The following is a 24,089-nucleotide window of genomic DNA, read 5'->3' as shown; positions in this document are numbered from 1 at the left end:
CGGAACGCACCAAATAATAAGACTGATAGTGTACGGTGCGTTCGTAGCCCGGGGTCCACCGTGCAGAGATGGAACCTGCTGCTGAGTAATGACGGACTATATGGCGGTACTCATAAGTATACTCGCGTGGGTTAAACTTCACCCAACGTGAAGGAAGCGATCCTGTTGCGTCACAGGATCGAGGTACCGCACATAGAAGGCGAGCAAGCAGTCAGCGAACTTAACCCCAACTAGGATTGAAGTCCGATTAGACCCTTGCTGGCACAACACCGCAACAGGGTGTGTTAGGCAACTCTTATAATTAGAGCATCGAAGTACGAACTGTGCCGTGCTGGCAGGCACCACTAAGCACCCAGACGTGAGTCAGGAAGCGCACTACTGGCGCGTGGCGCCGCACTGGCGGTCACAGCAATAGACGCTGATACGTGTGTGACACGTTGAGTGATTTGTCGGGCGCTAGATAGCAGCCATACTCCATACGCGAACAGTCATACAATAGGGTAGGGGTATTTAATGAACGACTTGCACTCACAACAAACACACGTATTCAATTGTACACTAGCGCATGGCCGTGCGGTCATGTGCAGTTTATATAATTGCAGGACAGGAAGTGGCCACAGAAACTTTGCCCTTCAAGGACCTGCCAAGAGGACCAATGGAATGCGCTGCAGAGCCAGAGCACATGACCCTCAATCTCCAACGGGAGATCTTGCTCTGGGCATGCTCAGTGTGCGCAAACAAGGACTTAGTCCCAGGGAAGTCCGCTCGCCGCTGACCAGCACTGACTTTAATGGCAGAAGCTGAAGAAGCAGCAGTAACTCTCTGTACAGAGTGAGAGCGAGCAAGACACTGGGAGCGACGTCCCTGCAGAGCAGACTCCACTGCGGCTGGAGGAGAATGGGAGACCGCAGCGGAGACGGATCGAGATTCCCCCTGTGCAGCAGAGGAAACTCGACTCCTAACACCGTGTGACAGGCAGAGGGAGCGGGACGCCGGGAGCAGGTAAGTATGTCATATTCACCTGTCCGCGTTCCACCCGCCGGGCGCCGCTCTGTCTTCGCATCCTCTTGCTCTGACTGTTCAGGTCAGAGGGTGCGATGACGCATATAGTGTGCGCGGCGCCCTCTGCCTGATCAGTCAGTGCAGAGAGACGCCGGGACGAGACGCCGGGAGCTGCAAGCAGCGAGGTGAGTATGGCATTTTTTTTTATTGCAGCAGCAGCAATGGCACAGCTTTCTATGGCACAGCTATGGGGCAATAATGAACGGCGCAGAGCACTATATGGCAGCTATGGGGCAGGAATGAACGGCGCAGAGCACTATATGGCAGCTATGGGGCAATAATGAACGGCGCAGAGCACTATATGGCAGCTATGGGGCAGGAATGAACGGCGCAGAGCACTATATGCAGCTATGGGGCAGGAATGTACGGCGCAGAGCACTATATGGCAGCTATGGGGCAGGATTGAATGGCGCAGAGCACTATATGGCACAGCTATGGGGCAATAATGAACGGTGCAGAGCACTATATGGCACAGCTATGGGGCAGGAATGAACGTTGCAGAGCACTATATGGCACATCTATGGGACAATAATGAACGGCGCAGAGCACTATATGGCAGCTATGGGGCAATAATGAACGGCGCAGAGCACTATATGGCAGCTATGGGGCAATAATGAGCGGTGCAGAGCACTATATGGCAGCTATGGGGCAGGAATGAACGGTGCAGAGCACTATATGGCACATCTATGGGGCAATAATAAACGGTGCAGAGCACTATATGGCACAGCTATGGGGCAGGAATGAACGGTGCAGAGCACTATATGGCACAGCTATGGGACAATAATGAATGGTGCAGAGCACTATATGGCACAGCTATGGGGCAATAATGAACTGTGCAGAGCACTATATGGCAGCTATGGGGCAATAATGAACGGTGCAGAGCACTATATGGCACAGCTTTATATGGCACATCTATGGGGCAATAATGAACGGTGCAGAGCACTATATGGCACAGTTTTATATGGCACATCTATGGGGCAATAATGAACAGTATGGAACATTATATATGGCACAGCTTTATATGGAGCATCTATGGGGCAATAATGAACAATATGGAGCATTATATGTGGCACAGCTTTATATGGAGCATCTGTGGGGCAATAATGAACAATATGGAGCATTATATGTGGCACAGCTTTATACAGAGCATCTATGGGGCAATAATGAACGGTATGCAGCATTATATGTGGCACAGCTTTATATGGAGCATCTATGGGGCAATAATGAACAATATGGAGCATTATATGTGGCACAGCTTTATATGGAGCATCTGTGGGGCAATAATGAACAATATGGAGCATTATATGTGGCACAGCTTTATACAGAGCATCTATGGGGTAATAATGAACGGTATGCAGCATTATATGTGGCACAGCTTTATATGGAGCATCAATGGGGCAATAATGAACAATATGGAGCATTATATGTGGCACAGCTTTATACAGAGCATCTATGGGGCAATAATGAACGGTATGGATCATCTATTTTTATTTTTGAAATTCACCAGTAGCTGCTGCATTTTCCACCCTAGGCTTATACTCGAGTCAATAAGTTTTCCCAGTTTTTTGTGGCAAAATTAGGGGGGTCGGCTTATACTCGGGTCGACTTATACTCGAGTATATATGGTATCCTAAATACATGTCAAAATCAACAATAGACTATCTCAAAAGACGCAAGCTGAAGGTTATACAATGGTCCTCATAGTTCCCTGATCTGAACATCATCAAATATCTGTGGGTAAACCTCATAATAGCAGCGCATGCAAGACAACCCAGGAATCTCACAGAACTGGAAGAATTTCTCAAGAAAGAATGGAGGAAAATCCCTCAAACAAGAATTGAAAGCCTCTTGTCTGGCTCTAAAAAGCATTTACAAGCTGTGATAGTTTCAAAAGGGGGTGCTATTAGGTACTAACCAAACTTTTGCATCTGCCCATTTTCCTTTTTGTAATTTTTAAAACGTAAAAGATGAAAATATATTTTTTTGCCTAAAATACAAAGGAAATGTGTCATCTTTAACTTTAGCCCTTTTAGAGATCATTTCATCTAAACTAAACTACTAATCGTAACTAAAGCAATTGTTACCATCCACCTCTCGTGTCTCCCCTTTTCCCCATAGTTTGTAAGCTTGCGAGCAGGGCCCTCATTCCTCCTGGTATCTGTTTTGAACTGTATTTCTGTTATGCTGTAATGTCTATTGTCTGTACAAGTCCCCTCTATAATTTGTAAAGCGCTGCGGAATATGTTGGCGCTATATAAATAAAAATTATTATTATTATTATTATCTTCAACTTGCTTAACTGTTCACAATAACAGTAATTTTGACCAGGGGTGCCCAAACGTTTACATGCCACTGTACAGTCCTGATGTATCCATGGTACTGATGCGCATTACTTCTTGTTTTTACTATAGCAGTAATGTAATTCTTTGTGTTGTAGACCGCCACACCAGGAGCAAAAGGAGGAACAGTAGCTGATATTCTTCTAAATAGTGACAATGTCATTGAGATCCTGACAAAACTTGACAGAGCCATACTGGAAACCACACGAAAGAAGTTAAACCTTCAGGTTACTGATGAGTATGTATCTATGACGTATACCTTATATTATTATGTCTTATTCTCTATGTGATGGTAAGGGACACCTCTCTTTTGTGAAGTCTACCTCCGATCGAGGCCAGATTATTCTATGATGGATTTCCTTACATCCTATATACTGTATATGTGCCTCTTTTTGATTGTCATAGAGAGAGGTTTCACTGTAGTTCATGTCTTGTGTCTTTCTGCGTAACTTTAAGTTCATCATCTCCTCCAATTTTAGGTTTTCTGTAAAGTTCAAGAAAGATCCAGTGGTTGTTAAATTAATTGAATCATCTGGACAAAATGGAAAAGGCCCCTTGTTCAAGAAGAAAGGAAGTCAAAGGGTCGAAGTCTTTATATAGTGACACGTTCTACAGGAACTTGCTTGTCCGTTTGTTATCTTCGTAAGAGGCAGAAGTCTAGACCTCAGTATGTTCCCATTATTGGCTTGTTAACATCATCCCGAGAAATAAATTAGGAGGGATCAATAAGAGACCAATTACTGTAGGGTAACAAGTCACTTTTTCCTATACACCTTGATGTCATGTATTTCGGATTACAGAAAGCCCTCCTTTAACTTATTATGACATCAACAGCTGACCTTTACCCCATAGTGTCATCACAATGCACCTTCCCTTTAATTAAAACTATATCATAGAAGTATATACATTGAATTTATTATATATCACTAATGTACATAAGCTCATGAATCAGATGATGGTTAGCACTGATTGCATCACTCTGTCGCGTAATTTTCTCTGATTAAAGGCCCTAATTATTTATATATATATATATATATATATATATATATATATATATATATATATATATATATATAGCCCTATACACTGTAATGGCCACAGATAATTATGGCGGTCTTCCTGAGGATAGTAGCGAAGAATTTGGGACGCATTTATTAATTGTTTTTATGAATCATCTCGAAAACTTTGTATAAAATGTTCTGGTCTGCGTATAAATTTGTTGTTGAGAAGACAATCATATAGACAAGAACATTCAAGGGAGCAAAATATTTCTGAACTCTTGGATGGAGACACACTGAATGTACAATTTGACAATTAATCGAACTGTTTTGTCAAAAGTCCCATTGAGATTTACATGAAATACAGTAAATAAATGTTGAATGTGGCTCGTGGGTGCACTTACTTAGTCTTTATTTTTTGCTATAGAAGTTTTACATTTTGTCTGTGATGGTTCTAACAATAACTTTGATGTTTGTGTCTTATGCAATATTTAACTTGGGCCTTTTTTAAAGTTAACTTTACTTGGTTTCCTCTGCACTTTCATTTTTCAACGACGTGCAAGCGGTTTTCCTTATTCAGATATTTTTTGGCCTAATTCATAATTTGCAACTTTTCAAAAATGTCACAAAATATAATTGAATAATTTGTATGCCAGATCCCTGCTGGAGTAAAAAAAAAAATCTAACTAGAATTTTTTGCAGTAGAAAACTAATTGAAGGACTGTGCGACTTTTTGAGAATTTGGTGCAAAAAATTGGCAATAGATACAAGACAAAAAAAGAAAAGTCAATTAAAAAAAAAAATCAAATGATGAATTGGGGCCTATGCCTGTAAAAGATTTCTAAAATAACCGAGTGCACAAAGTTGGTTTATCAAGTGAAGTTCAAGTTAAATGGGTTTTCCAAGACGACAAATGCTAAAATCTCCTCTACTTCATCTGCACGTCGGTGATTGGGAACTGAGCGCTGAGCGCTCAAAATCTGTTCACAGTTAAAACAGGTTTCTGGGAGTTGAATATCCCAAGTACAGGCCATCAATAGCAGATCACATGGCTTCAACTTTGCCACAACTCTACAATCAGCTGATTAAAGAGGCTGTGAGGCTCCACCGAGCTTTGGGTTTCCTTCTTTACCAGCACAATTCTAATGGTGGTGATAATCACAATCACAGTAAGGCTTAGTTCCCACACTGCATTTTTAGCCTCCCAACATATGATTTAATGTAAGCTGTGACAAATAGCTTGATAAAGGTTATTGTACCGAACCGTCGCCGCAGGAGGCAGATTAAACACGTAAGGTCTTCATCACTGACCGTTGTGGCGCTGTCTTTCTTCTATTCTGGGATATGGACTTGCAGCCGGGCTGGACCCCTTGGCATTGACTTGCGCCAATATGTGAATGGAAGCTGTATGGACATAGGGTGCGGTTTTTCTCTTTTTGGATTTCTAAATAGCGGAATCTGTCACCCATAAGGAAATTCAGGTGATGGGGACTTTTTTTTTACAGGCAGCGCTCAATTGGAAAAGGTATACAAATCTGTAACCTCCTCTATGAAATGTATCAAAGACACCTCATCCAGCCAACCTGTACCCTATGCTGTTATTGAAGAGGGGAAACAGCACCAAAATAGCCATCGACAGAGGGAGTCATTTCATTTTAAAGGGAATCTGCCAGCAGGATTTCACACACTAAACTATTTAAAAAGTAATGGCTGAAAGTGTTACCACCCTTGAAGTTGTTCGAGAAAATGAAATATTTATCCCAGAAAATTACTGCAATTAAATGTTTGGCTATACACATGTTTATTTCCTTTGAAAAACAGAGAACAAAAAGGCAAATTGGATGTGGGCCAGAAAAAAATTGTTGGCACCCTCAACTTAATATTTGGTTGCACACCCTTTGGAATAAATAACTACAATCAATCGCTTCCTATAACCATCAATAAGCTTCTTACACCTCTCAACTGGAATTTTGGACCACTCTTCTGCTGCAAACAGGATGTCATATTTGAAGGCTGCCTTCATCTGACAATTTTAAGATCTATCCACTGGTGTTCAATGGGATTTAGATCCGGACCCATTACTGACCACTTCAGAACTCTCCAGTGCTTTGTTTCCATCCATTTCCGGGTGCTTCGTGAAGTATGTTTGGGACTATTGTCCTGCTGGAAGACCCATGACCTAGGACGCAAACCCAGCTTTCTGACATTGGGTTTGTGACTCAAAATACTTTGGTAATCTTCAGATTTCAAGATGCCTTGCACACAGTCAAGGCACCCAGTGCCAGAGGCTGCAATTCAACCCCAAAACACCTTTAAACCTCCACCATATTTGACTGTAGGTACTGTGCTCTGTGCTTCATAGGCCTCATTCCATTTTTAGTAAACAGTATAATAATGTCTTTCACCAACAAGCTTTATCTTGGTCTCATCTGTCCATAAGGTGCTTTCCCAGAAGGATTGTGGCTTGCTCACTTAAAAATTACATATATATATATATATATATATATATATATATATATATATATATTACATTGCATCTATATTAAAGCTGCACTGCTGTTTTTCCTGCGCATAGAGTGTAGGTTAACACTCAGTGGTGGACGCACATGCTCAGTGGCTTCGCTCATCATACTGAATAGTGATCTGGCAGTGAGGAGGCCAACACTATGTGGAGATCAGAGGAGAACATCAGCATGTGTGGTAGATGGAACAAAAAGGGATGAGAGAGGAAAAGGGAATATATAGATGATTATATTTATTAGTGGGATCACTGAGGCTGTATACGGGGGACTATTTTATCTATAGATCAGGGGAGGAAGACATTACTTTGAAAGGGAGCAGAAGCTGTGAAATTCTATTGCTTTCTGATTATTAGATGTGTCCACCCACAAAAAGTGAAGAGGCCAGACCTGCATTGGAGTAAAGAGGCTGAAAAGGGTGCAAATTACACTGGAGAATGGTGTTTTTGTACTGATATATTAAAAGTAATCATGTGGTCTATGCCATGGATATTTTTCAGTTGATATAACTTCAGTCTTGTGACAAGCTATAATTATACAGCTACAAGTAGTGTAACTAGTTAGGAAATTCAAGGGTGCAGCTACTCGTTCAAAGCAAGAGATCGAAGCCCACTGACGGTGACAAATACATAGTCATACTCTATAAAGGGGCGACCCCCTATTGAACCACTGAGCTAGTCCCTCAGTTGACATTTTTGGAGCTGTCTGATCATTCTATTCAGTTTTTTCAGAACTCCAGCTGTTCATTTATATGCAGCTTACAGCCGATAGATAGAACTACTGTTCCTGCTCCTTCATGGATGAAATTCAGAATTTTCTAAGAATAGTGGAGAAGGATGTCAATGTTAGGGTATGTTCACACAGCTTCAAATGCATATCAAAAGTGACATAGAAAAATACTGTATGTGTGTGTGTAAATGGTAATATGGATCTGCAATTGAGAACTATAGGTGGCAGATTGTGGGTGATTTTTATGTGGATTTGGGTGAAGAATTGTAAAAAAAAAAGTGTCTCTGTGAATTACTTATTTTTATTAAACTTTTGTAAAAAAAAAAAAACTATATTTTTCATTTTTAAATAGCAAAAAGTAAACTAAACATGTATCAATAAAAGGCTTTACACTATGAATTTTGGCATATTGCAAACTTTTTGAAACTATACAAACTGAAGAACATCTACATGTGCACAGTCAGGTATAATCCGAGAGGAAAGCGCTTATAATCCTGCCGAATGGCTGCCGTACCCACTACATCCTACTCAAGTGCTGCCTTAGTCAGGCTGTCAGCCAATCAGATGGCGGAGTTTGGTGTTCAGCTCCCTCTCCTTGGCCAGCAGGTCACCACTGTGCTTCTTGTAGGCCTCAAACTCTCGTTGTAGTTGTGCCAACTCTTTTTCTCTGTCTGCCAGTCTTGTATTTAGCTCCACAACTCTGGCACCAGCATCTACAGCAGCCACGTCTCTCTGATAGCGCTCTTCTGCCTCCCGCCGCGCCTTCTCCATGGCCTGCAGGCGAAGACTAATATCAGCGACTTCTCTCTGGCGCTCTTGTATAGAACGCCCGCGCTCCATGCACAAGTGTAGGAGGTCCTGCTTCTCCTGGTTTAGTTCCGCCACCTTCTTTTCAGCTTCTTTTTGCTCAGTGTTTTGTACCTCCTCCAAGTGGAGCATCTTCTCCTGTAGCTCCTGACACGTCAGCTCTGAAAGCTGAAAATCACAGAAAATATACAAATAAGTGCTCAGCAATGAGTACATTGTGATGTGTGTATAGTTCATATCAGATAGGATTAACATTAATGCACAAAAATGCTATATTCTTAGTCACTTGTTGACAACGTCCAATGGGCTGCTCAATATTGCAGATCAGCAAACTTTTACTGATAGGCGGTCGTTTAAATGCCTGTTTACACAGATAGACCAAAGCAAACGATTTGCACTGAGTGATCCATACTAGATTGGTCAGTGCACAAAGGCTGCCATGGTCCTAGGCAACTACACAGGGAATACAATGATCTGCAATGTGGAGACCAGTGGGAAGCAAGTGGGAGCATGACAATTTTGGAAAAGGGAGTGTCAAGAAGCACAAAGAGTATCACTTCACATCTTTTTAACCCCTTTATGATCCATAACAGATATATCATGGAGCTAGTTGGGTTGTATAGAGCGGGGTCAAGAGCTGATCAGCCATCACCTGTTTCTAACAGCAGATCCAATCAGTGCTGTTAACCCCTTAAATGTAGCTGTCAATCACTGATAACAGCATTGATGGGGTTATCCAAAACCAAAGTTGAATTTCATCCTAAATGTCTGTCTATTTAATGTAGTAATGTAATCGATTTTCTATTATAGTTTAGTTAAAAATTCCCTACTATTCCCTCTCTATGGTCCTGCTTTTTTTTATTATTCCATTCTGATGAAGATTTGTTTGAGAATTGCCAGTGCATGCTGGGATACTCAAATTGGACGTACTCTGGGGGCCGGAGTTGCGGTCACTGCGGCAGTGGCTTCCCTCACTCTGAAATAAATGGTCATCAATGATGTCTGTTTAAAGGGCTGGGTGAGCGCCTAATCTAGTGAGCATGCATTAGCTGTCAATTCCGACATATGCTCAGTGTGCGCTCCCTGCTCAGTGCTTTTATTCCTCTTAGTGCACAGTGACAGTGCACACTCAATGGAATAAAAGCACAATTTAATTATTTAACCCCTGGAACTTTTTTCGGTTTTGCGTTTTTTGTTCCCCTTCTTCTCAGAGCTATAACTTTTTTTTATTTTTCCATCAATATGGCCGTGTGAGGGCTTGTTTTTTGTGGAACGAGTTGTAGTTTTGAAAAATATCATTGGTTTTACCATATCATGCACTGGAAAATGGGAAAAAAAAAATCCAAGTGCAGTGAAATTACAAAAAATGTGCAATCCCACACTTGTTTTTTGTTTGACCTGCCATTATGATTCTCCATGTCATTACAGGTTCAAAGACACCAAACATGTCTAGGTCCTTTTTGTCTAAGTGGTGAAAAAAAAATTCAAAACTTTGTTAAAAAAAATAAATAAAAAAAATAAAAAAGGGCCATTTTCCGATATCTGTAGTGTCTCCATTTTTCATGATCTCGGGTTGGGTGAGGGCTTATTTTTTGCACGCCTACTTGACGTTTTTAATGATACCATTTTGGTGCAGATACGTTCTTTTGATCACCTGTTATTGCATTTTAATGTAATGTCGTTACAACCAAAAAAAGCAATTCTGGCATTTTCATTTTTGTATCACTACGCCATTTAGCGATTAGGTTAATACTTTTTTATTGATAGATCGGGCGATTCTGAATGCAGCGATATCAAATATGTGTATGTTTGTTTTTTTATTGTTTTATTTTGAATGGGGTGAAAGGGGGGTGATTTAAACTTTTATATTTTTTTAGATTTTTAAAAACTTTTTTTTTTTTTAGTTTTGGCATGCTTCAATACTCTCCATGGGGGACTAGAAGCTGGCATAACCCGACCGTCTCTGATACATGCAGGCTATGATCAGATCGTCACTATATAGCAGAATTACTCACTAGCTATGAGCGCCGACTCACAGCAAGCAGGCACTGACAACCATAGAGGTCCCCAGGAGACCTCCGGTAGTGATGCCAACACACCAGTGACCCGCGATTACGTGATACGGGTCACAGGTGGGTGGATTTCCATCACGATTGCCGGAAGCGCTTGGTAAATGCTACTGTCGGCGATTGACAGCGGCATTTTACTAGTTAATAGCCACGGGTGGATCGCGATTTCACCCGTGGATATTGCGGGCACATGTCAGCTTTTGAAAACAGCTGACATGTCCCGGGAAAGATGTGGGCTCATCGCCGAAGCCAGATCAAAGGGAGGGACATCGGTATAAATGTACGCCTGATGTCGGAAAGGGGTTAAACATCATACAATGTGATTTTCATTTCAAATTCTGTAGTTGAAGTGTAACTACGATAAAAATTACAGACCTCTCCATTCTTTGTAGTTGGGAAAACTTGCAAAATCAGCAGTGTATCAAATACTTATTTTCTCCACTGTATATAGAGATTTGGGATTCAATTCAACTTTGGTTATTATTACCATGAAGAGTAATACATGTATGCTATCTACTTTGGGTTTCAATTCTTCATAATTCTCATTCAGATGCTGAAACTACCTTTTTATTCCCCAAGGCAGAGAGTTTGCCTAACTGTACCCAGAGGTGGTAATGCTTCAGCAGATTTGTCCCTGTTTTCAGCCACATTGATGGCCACAAGAAAGCAGAGATTTTACAAATCCTGAGTATGTCACATAGCAGCAGAATTAACGAATAAGCCCCCAAAACACAGGCTTCTATCAGATTACAGGAGTCACTGCCACAACTGTTGTACAGTCGATAATGGACGACCTGCAAGGGAAATAATTGCTGACGGCAGAAGGTGGAAAATCTAATTTGCTTGTTATTTCCAGCTGACTGCTCTGTGCTTTTGGTAACGCTCTCAGCCACCAATCCAAACATCTCCTATCCATATACTCACACATTATGTGCTGTCTGTCTATGTGTCACTCTGTCTCCTCTCCTGACATATCTGAGAATCTCTTCTTAAAAGGCCGGGGGTCATACCTAACGTATCAAAATACATTCCGTTTTTTACAGCCGAGATACGCAGAAAATTTCCTGAACTGTGATCCGTATTCAATGCGAGGATGCAATTTTTTTCTCCAAAAATCCATACAGCGAGATTTTCTCACCGGCTTGCAAAATGGACATAGAATGGATCCATGGGCTCAAATATTTGTGAAAACATATATACAGTCTATATATATCTATAATATAACGCTGGGAGCGTCACTCTGTCCGAAGCCTCTATAGACTGCGCAAGTGCAAGCGCCGGCGCAGTCTGGGCCTCACAGAGCGACACTCCCGGGAGATCGCGATATGCGTAAGCACTGAACGCATACCGCCATCTCCACCGGAGAGTCAGGGACCGCCAGGAGGGAGGGTAAGTATACTCACCTTTCCCGGTTCCAGCGCTGCTTGCGGCTACGTCTCCCGGCTCCTCTGCTCCCGGCTCCGGAGGGCGCGGACTGCGCAGGCGCCGATTCCTGCTGCCGGAATCGGCGCCTGCGCAGTCCGCGCTTTCCGGCGCCATTTTCTTGAAGACACACTCCGGCTCCACTGCAGGTGTGTCTTCAAGAAAATGGCGCCGGAAAGCGCGGACTGCGCAGGCGCTGATTCCTGCTGCCTGAATCGGCGCCTGCGCAGTCCCCGCTTTCCGGCGCCATTTTCTTGAAGACATACCTGCAGTGGAGCCGGACGATAGGTGAGTATGGTATTTTTTTTTTTTTATATGGCAGCAGCATTCGGGGGCATACACACTGGAGCGGGGGGCATATAATACAATGGTGGCGCAGGATGGCAGCAGCACATGACAGAACGGGCGCAGGATGGCAGCAGCACATGACAGAACGGGCGCAGGATGGCAGCAGCACATGACAGAACGGGCGCAGGATGGCAGCAGCACATGACAGAACGGGCGCAGGATGGCAGCAGCACATGACAGAACGGGCGCAGGATGGCAGCAGCACATGACAGAACGGGCGCAGGATGGCCGCAGCACATGACAGAACGGGCGAAGGATGGCCGCAGCACATGACAGAACGGGCGCAGGATGGCAGCAGCACATGACAGAACGGGCGCAGGATGGCAGCAGCACATGACAGAACGGGCGCAGGATGGCAGCAGCACATGACAGAACGGGTGCAGGATGGCAGCAGCACATGACAGAACGGGCGCAGGATGGCAGCAGCACATGACAGAACGGGCGCAGGATGGCAGCAGCACATGACAGAACGGGCGCAGGATGGCAGCAGCACATGACAGAACGGGCGCAGGATGGCAGCAGCAAATGACAGAACGGGGACGCAGGATGGGAGCAGCAAATGACAGAACGGGCGCAGGATGGGAGCAGCAAATGACAGGATGGGAGCAGCAAATGACAGAATGGAGGCGCAGGATGGGAGCAGCACATGACAGAACGGGGGCGCAGGATGGGAGCAGCACATGACAGGATGGGGGCGCAGGATGGAGCAGCACATACCAGGATGGAGACCATATACCAATATAAATGCTCGCCACCCGGGCGTAGAACGGGTTCAATAGCTAGTATATATATATATATATATATATATATATATATATATATATATATATATATATATATATATATATATATATATATATATACACAGTTAGGGCCAGAAATATTTGGACAGTGACACAATTTTCGCGAGTTGGGCTCTGCATGCCACCACATTGGATTTGAAATGAAACCTCTACAACAGAATTCAAGTGCAGATTGTAACGTTTAATTTGAAGGGTTGAACAAAAATATCTGATAGAAAATGTAGGAATTGTACACATTTCTTTACAAACACTCCACATTTTAGGAGGTCAAAAGTAATTGGACAAATAAACAACCCAAACAAAATATTTTTATTTTCAATATTTTGTTGCAAATCCTTTGGAGGCAATCACTGCCTTAAGTCTGGAACCCATGGACATCACCAAACGCTGGGTTTGCTCCTTCTTAATGCTTTGCCAGGCCTTTACAGCCGCAGCCTTCAGGTCTTGCTTGTTTGTGGGTCTTTCCGTCTTAAGTCTGGATTTGAGCAAGTGAAATGCATGCTCAATTGGGTTTAGATCTGGAGATTGACTTGGCCATTGCAGAATGTTCCACTTTTTGGCACTCATGAACTCCTGGGTAGCTTTGGCTGTATGCTTGGGGTCATTGTCCATCTGTACTATGAAGCGCTGTCCAATCAACTTTGCAGCATTTGGCTGAATCTGGGCTGAAAGTATATCCCGGTACACTTCAGAATTCATCCGGCTACTCTTGTCTGCTCTTATGTCATCAATAAACACAAGTGACCCAGTGCCATTGAAAGCCATGCATGCCCATGCCATCACGTTGCCTCCACCATGTTTTACAGAGGATGTGGTGTGCCTTGGATCATGTGCCGTTCCCTTTCTTCTCCAAACTTTTTTCTTCCCATCATTCTGGTACAGGTTGATCTTTGTCTCATCTGTCCATAGAATACTTTTACAGAACTGAGCTGGCTTCTTGAGGTGTTTTTCTGCAAATTTAACTCTGGCCTGTCTATTTTTGTTATTGATGAATGGTTTGCATCTAGATGTGAACCCTTTGTATTTACTGTCATGGAGTCTTCTCTTTACTGTTGACTTAGAGACAGATACACCTACTTCACTGAGAGTGTTCTGGACTTCAGTTGATGTTGTGAACGGGTTCTTCTTCACCAAATTAAGTATGTGGCGATCATCCACCACTGTTGTCATCCGTGGACGCCCAGGCCTTTTTGAGTTCCCAAGCTCACCAGTCAATTCCTTTTTTCTCAGAATGTACCCAACTGTTGATTTTGCTACTCCAAGCATGTCTGCTATCTCTCTGATGGATTTTTTCTTTTTTTTCAGCCTCAGGATGTTCTGCTTCACCTCAATTGAGAGTTCCTTTGACCGCATGTTGTCTGCTCACAGCAACAGCTTCCAAATGCAAAACCACACACCTGGAATCCACCCCTGACCTTTTAACTACTTCATTGATTACAGGTTAACGAGGGAGACGCCTTCAGAGTTAATTGCAGCCCTTAGAGTCCATTCTCCAATTACTTTTGGTCCCTTGAAAAAGAGGACGCTATGCATTACAGAGCTATGATTCCTAAACCCTTTCTCCGATTTGGATGTGGAAACTATCATATTGCAGCTGGGAGTGTGCACTTTCAGCCCATATTATATATATAATTGTATTTCTGAACATGTTTTTGTAAACAGCTAAAATAACAAAACTTGTGTCACTGTCCAAATATTTCTGGCCCTAACCGTATATATATATATATATATATATATATATATCAGTGACACACACACACACACATATATATTTATATTTCATACAGAGCTAGATAGCTTAAAAGTCGGTAATTCAATTTCCAACTTTTGCTATCTCCTTATCAAACCCGAAAGGATATGAGACATGGTTTACATACAAGCCTATACATATAAGGCTGATATCCACAAAGAAACAAATTAAATGTGGAATGGACAAATTAGATTCAGTGCTAAATTAACAAAGCTCAAATAGAGAACACACACCACCAAGAATCAAATGAGTAAAAGATGTACAAACTTTATTATAAACAATTCCATAAAATTACAGGGGATGTGACAGAGGTAAGCCAAAAGTGGATGGGAATACACAAAGGCACCAGGCAACAACAGGTGTTTGTGAATTTAAAGGTTAAATAAATTGTTCCATACATAGTGTGTACCCAATATTGGTAATGATACACAATCTGAAGTAAAAAGTGCACACACCAGAGCAAAAAGACTCCAGAGGGGCTGTGTACCACATCTAAAGAACAGTGAGGAAATATCCAAGTCTTAATCATACAGCCATGGTGTTACGTGTTACGGAACCACTCAGCACCCAGAATAGGTTGTGCAGTTATATGTATAATAGGTTCCATGTGAGACGCATGTCCCTAATGCATCAGCCCACAGGCTGTGCCCCTGGGCAGGAGGGACACGCTATTCCCCTTTTGTCTGCCCCCCCCCCACCTTTGTAATTCCCACTGTAAATATCGGCAGACTCCGGCCACCTGCGGCTATTGTAATGTATGTCTGGTCTGCCGCTTTTCTATTGGCCTGCCCTCTGTATCTGTGTTATATATTCTGTGTCCTGTGAGCAAAGTTTTTTTTATCAGACTGGAAATACGTGGAGAAGCAGTGATCTTTTATATGCGCCCATGTAATCAAGGAATTCCAGCCAGCGTCCTTCATTCAGACTCCAGCCAAAGCAGAGTGGACCTCCGGAAACACGGGGTGCTACTGAAAGAGGTACCCCAGATTGGTAGACCCCGTTACACTGGTGGCAGACAGCAGGATATGATACACCTACAGGAGAAAAGGAATGAATGGAAAACAACTACCAGAAGTTAAAGAGGACTACACTAAAAGATCTGGTGGAAGCCCGAGGGTTGATCACCAGTAACAAAACAAAAGCGGATTTGATAGCAGCCATCATGGAACACGACAGTGCAGCACCCCCCAATGTGAACGTGGAAGAGACTGAATTCCAGAGGGAGGTAAAGAACAGACTGGCGTTCTATGGCCCAAACCCTGCAGTAGAGATCATATGAGAGGTGATGGCTGATGTGCGTACTGATCTGAAGGAAAAGATGGCCGAGCGGACCAGGATAGAGCTAACTAAGATGGAGATGGCAGAGCGGACCAAAGTGGAGCTGGCCAAGATTGAGATGGCAGATTGAGGAGGGTCAGCGAGCAGGGGGAGCTCTGGCCTTCAACCAGGTACCTTCAACAGTAAGCCACAAAAAGATCCAGTATAATGCCTTCCGACAGTTGGGGGAGGCAGAGGAAGACATTGATGGATTTTTGCAGGAATTTGAGCGGCAGTGTGCCCTTCCTCAAGTGAAGCCGGAGGAACGGGTTCAGATTCTGGCCAGCAAGCTGACAGGCCTGGCAGCGGACGCCTATCGCACGGTACCTGATGAGGACTGTATGGACTATGAGCGGATCAAAGAAGTGATCTTGGCCCGGTATGCGCCGATACCAGAGGCATACCGCCAAAAGTTCCGCGGACTTATAAAACGATTAACCGATACCCACGCTGAATGGGCCTGTATACTACGGTGGTCACTGCTACAGTGTGTACAAGGGAGCCAAGCAACCACTAAGGAGGACGTCCTCCAGCTCTTCTTGTTAGAACGATTCTTTAATGGACTAACCCCTGAGACACAGGAATGGCTTCAGGACAGGCAGCCAACGACTCTTGAGGAAGCCGCTCGTCTAGCCGATGAACATCATGATGCCAGGAGGCCACAGTTGTCCGGATCAAAGATGGTCACTAGGGGCCTGCCCATGGACCAGGAGGGCCTCAAATCACCGAAGATTGAAGGGGGACCAGCTAGAAACCCAGCCTACCACAGTCCCCCTGGGGCGCGATGCCACACCTGCCGTCAGCTGGGCCACCTGCAAAGACAATGTCCCAACTGGACTCAGCACACTCAGTGGCCAAAGGCGGGAACAGCTACCTTCAGCCGGGCTGCTGTACACTGCTACCAAGGAGAAGCTGACCCGGCATTGGGGGCTATGACTAACCAAGGGGTGGAAGAGATGGAGGATTTGCCTGCAGACATCTTGCTGGGAAATGACTTGGGGCCCATGTTGTCTGCATTCTCGGTTGCCCCTCTGGCTGAGACATATCCTGTGACCACCCGGAGACAAGCTCGAGCTGCGGAGGCAGAATCACACTCAGAGGAGGCCCAGGTAAGACATCCCAGCCCTACACGTATTCTCATAGCCAGACACATTTCTTGGGCCACCCCAGATGAATTTAAGAGGGAGTTACTTGAGGATCCCTCATTGGAGGGATATCGTGGGAAGGCACAGGAGGGGAGAGGGGTACTGGAAGGGGAACAGTTTGTATGGAAGCAGGGACTCCTCTACCGGATTACAGAGCAGCACCACACAGGGACGAGCCCCACTATAAAATGACAGCTGGTAGTTCCCAAGAAGTATAGGCAGGAGTTACTGCGAATCCCCCATGACATATCCTTGGCCGGGCACTTTGGCGTCAGTCGCACCAGGCATCGTCTGACACAAAACTTCTTTTGGCCGGGGGTAACCTATGATGTTCGTCAGTACTGCCAGACCTGTGACAGTTGCCAGCGCATTGGCAAGAGGGGGGATCGATGCAAGGCCAAATTACGCCCCCTCCCCATTGTGGAGGAACCATTTAGCCGAGTAGTGGTCGATCTGATAGGGCCGTTAGCCAAGCCCAGTCCATCAGGGAAAAGGTATATATTGACAGTGGTAGATTATGCCACACGGTATCCAGAGGCGGTTGCGTTACCTAACATACTGGCAGAGACGGTGGCGGCCGCCCTGCTCCAGGTTTTCTCACGGGTTGGATTTCCCTGGGAGATTATCTCGGACCAGGGTACCCAGTTTACAGCAGAGGTGACCAACCAACTGTGGAAGCTGTGCAGCGTAAAGTCCATTAGAAGCGCCCCGTACCACCCGCAAACCAATGGGTTGTGTGAACGCTTTAACGGGACATTAAAACAGCTCATTGGGACTTTTATCAGGACCTACAGGGACTGGGAGAAATTTTTGCCACACCTCCTATTTGCCTATCGGGAGGTGCCCCAGGAATCCATGGGGTTCTCCCCGTTCGAGCTGGTATATGGGAGACGGGTAAGGGGACCCCTAGACTTAGTGCTAGAACACTGGGAAAGGGAGGGCCTCATAGAAGGGGTACCAATTGTACCCTATGTGCTGGATTTCTGGGACCGCCTACAGGAGCTGACCCAGGCTGTACGTGAGAACATGCAGGTGACCCAGCAGCGCCAGCGCGTATGGTACAATCGGAGGGCCAGAGAGCGCACCTTGGAAATAGGACAGAAGGTCCTGGTGTTAGAGCCCACTAAGCAGAACAAGTTCCAAGCTGCATGGCAGGGGCCCTACCAGGTAGTGGGGAAAATAGCCGACACAACCTATAATGTAGCCGATTGTGACGACCCGAGGGTTATCCGCATGTTCCACGTGAATATGCTGAAGCCCTACCGGGAGCGCCCTGAGGAGGTAGTGGCCATCTGTGCACCTGAAGCAGAGGATTTAGCCGGAGTTCCCTTGCCAGATGTCTTAGGGGAAAGGACTCAGTCTAAAAAATGGGACCAGGTACACTTGGGTGAAGACCTAGGCCCCCGGGAGAGACAGCAGGCGGAGGAGTTGTTGAGGCAGCGACAGAGGATGGTTTCGGGGAGACCAGGGTACACTCGCCTGGCACAACACAAGGTTGAGACCCAGGATCAGACCCCCCTGCAACAAAACCCCTTCCGCGTCCCGGAGTCTGTACGAGAGGGGATGCGACAAGAGATACAAGAGATGTTGCGTTTAGGGGTCATTGAAGAGTCAGATGGTCCCTGGGCATCCCCCGTAGTGTTAGTGCCCAAGAAGGATGGGACTACCCGGTTTTGTGTAGACTATTGTAAGCTCAATGAGAAAACAGTGACCGATGCATATCCCATGCCGCGTGTGGATGAGTTGTTAGACCGGCTGGCGGGGGCAAAGTATTTGACCACCATCAATCTATGCAAAGGCTACTGGCAGATTCCCCTTAGTCCTGATGCTATTCCCAAGTCGGCATTTGTCACCCCGTTTGGCTTATTCCAGTTTCGAGTTATGCCATTCGGGATGAAGAATGCCCCGGCGACCTTCCAAAGGCTGGCTGACCGGCTTCTGGATGGTCTCCAGGACTATGCTTGTGCCTACCTGGATGACATCACCATCTACAGTGCAACATGGGAAGAGCATCTAAATCACCTAGAGACAGTATTGGACAGGATCCACCAGGCTGGAATCACCCTGAACCCAAACAAATGTCACGTGGGCAAAGCAGAGGTTCAGTATTTAGGGCATTGGGTGGGAAGTGGGAAACAGCGAATAGAACCAGCCAAGATTGAGGCCATAGCCAAATGGCCCACCCCACGCACTAAAACCCAGGTCATGGCGTTTCTAGGGACAGCGTGGTATAACAAGAAATTTGCTCACAATTACAGCAGCGTAGCCAAGCCCCTCACTGATCTGACCCGTAAGAACCAACCCCGCCAGGTAACCTGGACCCCAGAGTGTGAGGAAGCTTTCTGCCAACTAAAGGACGCCCTCACCAATTCCCCTGTATTGGCCGCACCCGATCCAACTAAACGTTTCCTGGTTCACACAGACGCTTCTATGTTTGGAATGGGGGCAGTACTGAGCCATGTCGGGCCGGACGGCCAAGAACACCCGGTAGCTTACCTGAGTCGGAAACTACTGCCTCGTGAAGTAAGCTATGCGGCCATCGACAAGGAGTGCCTGGCGGTAGTATGGGCACTCAAAAAGTTGCAACCATATTTGTATGGACGACAGTTTTCCCTCCTCACGGACCATGATCCCCTAGTCTGGCTTAATCGGGTCTCCGGAGACAACGCCAGATTGCTGCGGTGGAGTTTAGCCCTACAACCTCTCGACTACACCATCCACTACAGACCCAGCAAACAAAACGGTAACACCGAAGTCGACAAACGGAACTTGTGCCAACCCCATAAACTTCGGTCATCCCCAAACCGATCCGTTAAGGATCAGACTGTGTATGCCGATTGCGTCGCTGTAAAGGGGAGCCGTGTTACGTGTTACGGAACCACTCAGCACCCAGAATATGTTGTGCAGTTATATGTATGTATAATAGGTTCCATGTGAGATGCATGTCCCTAATGCATCAGCCCACAGGCTGCGCCCCTGGGCAGAGGGGACACGATTTTCCCCTTTTGTCCGCCCCCCCACCTTTGTAATTCCCACTGTAAATATCGGCAGGCCCCGGCCACCTGCGGCTATTGTAATGTATGTCTGGCCTTTTCTATTGGCCTGCCCTCTGTATCTGTGTTATATATTCTGAGTCCTGTGAGCAAAGTATTTTTGTCAGACTGGAAATATGTGGAGAAGCAGTGATCTTTTATATGCGCCCATGTAATCAAGGAATTCCATTCCAGCGTCCTTCATTCAGACTCCAGCCAAAACAGAGTGGACCTCCGAAAACACGGGGTGGTACTGAAAGAGGTACCCAAGATTGGTAGACCCCGTTACACATGGTATTTACCTGAAGGTGCCTGGAGCCCTGCAAAACCCACCGTCCCCAACGTGCGTTTTGGCGCTCAAGCCTTCTTCCGGGGGAGTGGCTTCCAGAACGGAAAGCTGTCTTAAAAAGCCGGGCCAGCCAATCATTATATTCCACGCTGCTTAGAAGTGGCGCATGTAACGCCGGCATACCCGGAAGTCGGGGTCGCCGAGGACGTCAAGAAGCAGGACGGTCCGCATCAGAGGCCACGCCCACGTATGTCACGTGAGCGCAAACCCAGGATGCAGGCCCCGCCCAGCCCAGCCTGACATCGGCGGCGGCGCCGAACATACAGGAGCCAGCTCACATGCGCACAAGCAGGAGGGATTCCATATCAAAAGGTTATATGAACAGCAAGGTGCAACAAACAACTAATATTAATATAAGGAAAATATGCCGAAAAAGGGGTTATGTAAACAATAAAGTGCAACAAGCAGCAAATATTTGAATAAGATAATACATACGCACAATGAAAAAAAGGTGCAACACAGTGAAAGGCAACTCCCATTGCCAATAAATATTCTGTGCATAATATAAAAGAGGAATAAATATACAATGTAGGCAATGGGAGTTGCCTTTCACTGTGTCGCACCTTTTTTTCATTTGGTCACTCAAATGACGGCACATCGCTAGCCCAATGTGGGCGTGTGCTAGCGATGCGTTCGCCATTACAGGCTATGGCGGCGTTAACAGACTACGTTACACCGCGTTATGCCGCAGTGTAACGTACTCCGTTAAACGCGGTCACATAACGCAATGTGACCCTAGCCTTACACAGGACACACAGCACGTCGGGGTCATGACACAGATTTTGTATTTGGACCCCGTGACTTCAGGTAACGCCTCTATAATAGATGGACCACGCGGACCATGAGCGGAGGTGGCGGTCACCAAGGGGCCTTCTTGTACCCGTCAGCGCGCACTATGGTCCACGGTATCTAAAGCTACATAGAGGGCACGCTGGGTAATGATAATGGGGGGACACTCGCCTGCAGCCTCCGGCTCAGAGTGCGGATCTCCCAGGTGCCGGTGTCCCGCTGCCCCCGCAGCTCCTCCACTGTCGCCCGCAGCTCCTCCACTGTCGCCCGCAGCTCCTCCACTGTCGCCCGCAGCTCCTCCACTGTCGCCCGCAGCTCCTCCACTGTCGCCCGCAGCTCCTCGGCCTCCGCCCGCCGCGCCCTCTCCGCCCCCCGGAGCTCGGTGCTGGCGTCCTGCAGCCGGCTCCTCAGCTCCTGCAGCGCCGGGTCCGTGCCCTCCCGCAGCCGCCGGTTCTCCGCCCGCAGCTCCTCGTTCTGCCGCTTGTACTCGTCTTTGAAGCGGATCATGTCCTGGTGATTGGCGGCCAGCAGCCCGAACCTCTCCTCCAGCTGCTCCGCCCGCCGCCTCTCCGCGCTCAGCAGCCCCTCGGTGTCCGCGCCCCGCCGCTCCAGCTGCCGGTTGTCCTCCTCCAGGCCCTGGCAGCGGAGCAGGGTGTCGTCCGCCCGCCGCTTCAGCAGGCAGATGAGCTGTGACTGCTCGTCCAGCCGGGACCGCAGCATGCCCATCTCCGTCTGCTCATCCCACAGCGGAGCGCTGACTCCTCGCACCGAGGCACCGGCCGGATCCTCCCCGGACCTCCCCGGCATCCTGCGCTCTGATGCCCGGTGCGAGCCGGGTTCCTGTACGGGCCGCACGCGTCTCCATGGTGACCGCATCGCTGGTTGTTATGGGCGGACCATTAAAGAGACGGATGTAGACAGTCACCAATCAGATCACAGACATCGCCAATCAATCACTAGTTACCATGGAGACAATAGCTTTTCATTCACAGGAAATGTGTCGGTGATTTATACTTGTCTGCAAATTGCCTCTTAGGATTGTTTCACACTTGCGTTTTAAAACGCAGCGTTTTTAACGCCAACGCATTTGATGCAAAAACGCGTTTAAACGCTTTGAAACGCATGCGTTTAAAACGCATGCGGTTTTTGCATTTAAACGCGTTTAAATGCGTTTTTCCCTGCGTTTGCGTTTTTGAAGCGCATAATGAGAAGTGTTTGACAGCTGCCAATCATCAAAATCAACTAGAAAACCCACTATAAACATAAATACTTTGGGTTAGGGTTAGAGTTAGGATACCTAGCAACCCTAGGGATACTAACCCTAACACAAACTCTAACCCTAACACAAACCCTAACCCTAACCCTAGGGATCCTAACCCTAACACAAACCCTAACCCTAGGGATCCTAACCCTAACACAAACCCTAACCCTAACAGAAACCCTAACACAAATCCTAACCCTAGGGATCCTAACCCTAACACAAACCCTAACCCTAACAGAAACCCTAACCCTAACACAAACCCTAACCCTAGGGATCCTAACCCTAACACAAACCCTAACCCTAACACAAACCCTAACCCTAGGGATCCTAACCCTAACACAAACCCTAACACAAACCCTAACACAAACCCTAACCCTAGGGATCCTAATCCTAACACAAACCCTAACCCTAGGGATCCTAACCCTAACACAAACCCTAACCCTAACCCTAGGGATCCTAACCCTAACACAAACCCTAACCCTAACACAAACCCTAACCCTAACACAAACCCTAACCCTAACCCTAGGGATCCTAACCCTAACACAAACCCTAACCCTAACACAAACCCTAACCCTAGGGATCCTAACCCTAGCACAAACCCTAACACAAACCCTAACCCTAACACAAACCCTAACCCTAACCCTAGGGATCCTAACCCTAACACAAACCCTAACCCTAACACAAACTCTAACCCTAACCCTAACCCTAGGGATCCTAACCCTAACACAAACCCTAACCCTAGGGATCCTAACCCTAACCCTAACACAAACCCTAACCCTAACACAAACCCTAACTCTAACCGTAACCCTAACCATAGGGATCCTAACACAAACCCTAACCCTAGGGATCCTAACCCTAACACACACCCTAACCCTAACACAAACCCTAACCCTAACACAAACCCTAACCCTAGGGATCCTAACCCTAACACAAACCCTAACTCTAACCGTAACCCTAACCCTAGGGATCCTAACCCTAACCCTAAGGGTTAGGGATAGGATCCCTAGGGTTAGGGCTAGGGTTAGGGTTACAGTTTGGGTTAGGGTTTGTGTTAGAGTTTGTGTGAGAGTTTGTGTTACAGTTTGTGTTACAGTTTGTGTTTTAGGGTTAGGGTTTGTGTTAGGGTTAGGATCCCTAGGGTTAGGGTTAGGGCTACGGTTAGGGCTAGGGTTAGGGTTAGGATCCCTAGGGTTAGAGTTAGCGTTAGAGTTTGTGTTAGAGTTTGTGTTACAGATTGTGTTTTAGGGTTAGGGTTTGTGTTAGCGTTAGGGTTAGGATCCCTAGGGTTAGGGCTAGGGCTAGGGTTAGGGTTAGGGCTAGGGTTAGGGTTTGTGTTAGGGTTAGGATCCC

The 24,089-nt window shown here is 46.1% G+C and overlaps 2 protein-coding genes across 3 annotated transcripts in view; one reads left to right on the top strand and one right to left on the bottom strand.

The window, feature by feature from the left end:
* Window positions 1–4,301, top strand: part of MYO1A (myosin IA) — a 109,168-nt gene extending 104,867 nt beyond the window's left edge. Inside the window, exons 28-29 of one of the 2 annotated variants that reach the window (XM_069758531.1) lie at window positions 3,500–3,639; window positions 3,881–4,301. In XM_069758531.1, coding sequence (XP_069614632.1) covers window positions 3,500–3,639; window positions 3,881–4,001 — 261 coding nt within the window. In that variant the 3' untranslated portion in view covers window positions 4,002–4,301. The remainder of the gene's footprint in view (window positions 1–3,499; window positions 3,640–3,880) is intronic. The other variant, XM_069758532.1, reaches the window with a different exon arrangement.
* Window positions 4,302–8,088: 3,787 nt separating this feature from the next.
* On the bottom strand, window positions 8,089–22,316 carry CCDC89 (coiled-coil domain containing 89). Its single transcript, XM_069758533.1, has 2 exons — window positions 21,650–22,316; window positions 8,089–8,622 (listed from the first exon to the last, which is right to left on the bottom strand). Exons 1-2 carry the CDS (start codon window positions 22,283–22,285, stop codon window positions 8,200–8,202), a joined length of 1,059 nt encoding a protein of 352 aa, XP_069614634.1. The 5' UTR covers window positions 22,286–22,316; the 3' UTR covers window positions 8,089–8,199.
* Window positions 22,317–24,089: the final 1,773 nt, after the last annotated feature.

The sequence above is a fragment of the Ranitomeya imitator genome, chromosome 3 (assembly GCF_032444005.1).
Source record: "Ranitomeya imitator isolate aRanImi1 chromosome 3, aRanImi1.pri, whole genome shotgun sequence".
Classification (NCBI taxonomy): domain Eukaryota; kingdom Metazoa; phylum Chordata; class Amphibia; order Anura; family Dendrobatidae; genus Ranitomeya; species Ranitomeya imitator.
Note: the sequence above shows the minus strand (reverse complement) of the source record. Positions and strands in the feature narration are given on the sequence as shown.

Coding starts and splice junctions, on each gene's coding strand:
- CCDC89 (XM_069758533.1), bottom strand. CDS start 22,285: ATGCCGGGGAGGTCCGGGGAGGATCCGGCCGGTGCCTCGGTGCGAGGA. Junction 8,623..21,649: donor CTCTGAGCCGGAGGCTGCAG/GCGAGTGTCCCC, acceptor TGTGATTTTCAG/CTTTCAGAGCTGACGTGTCA.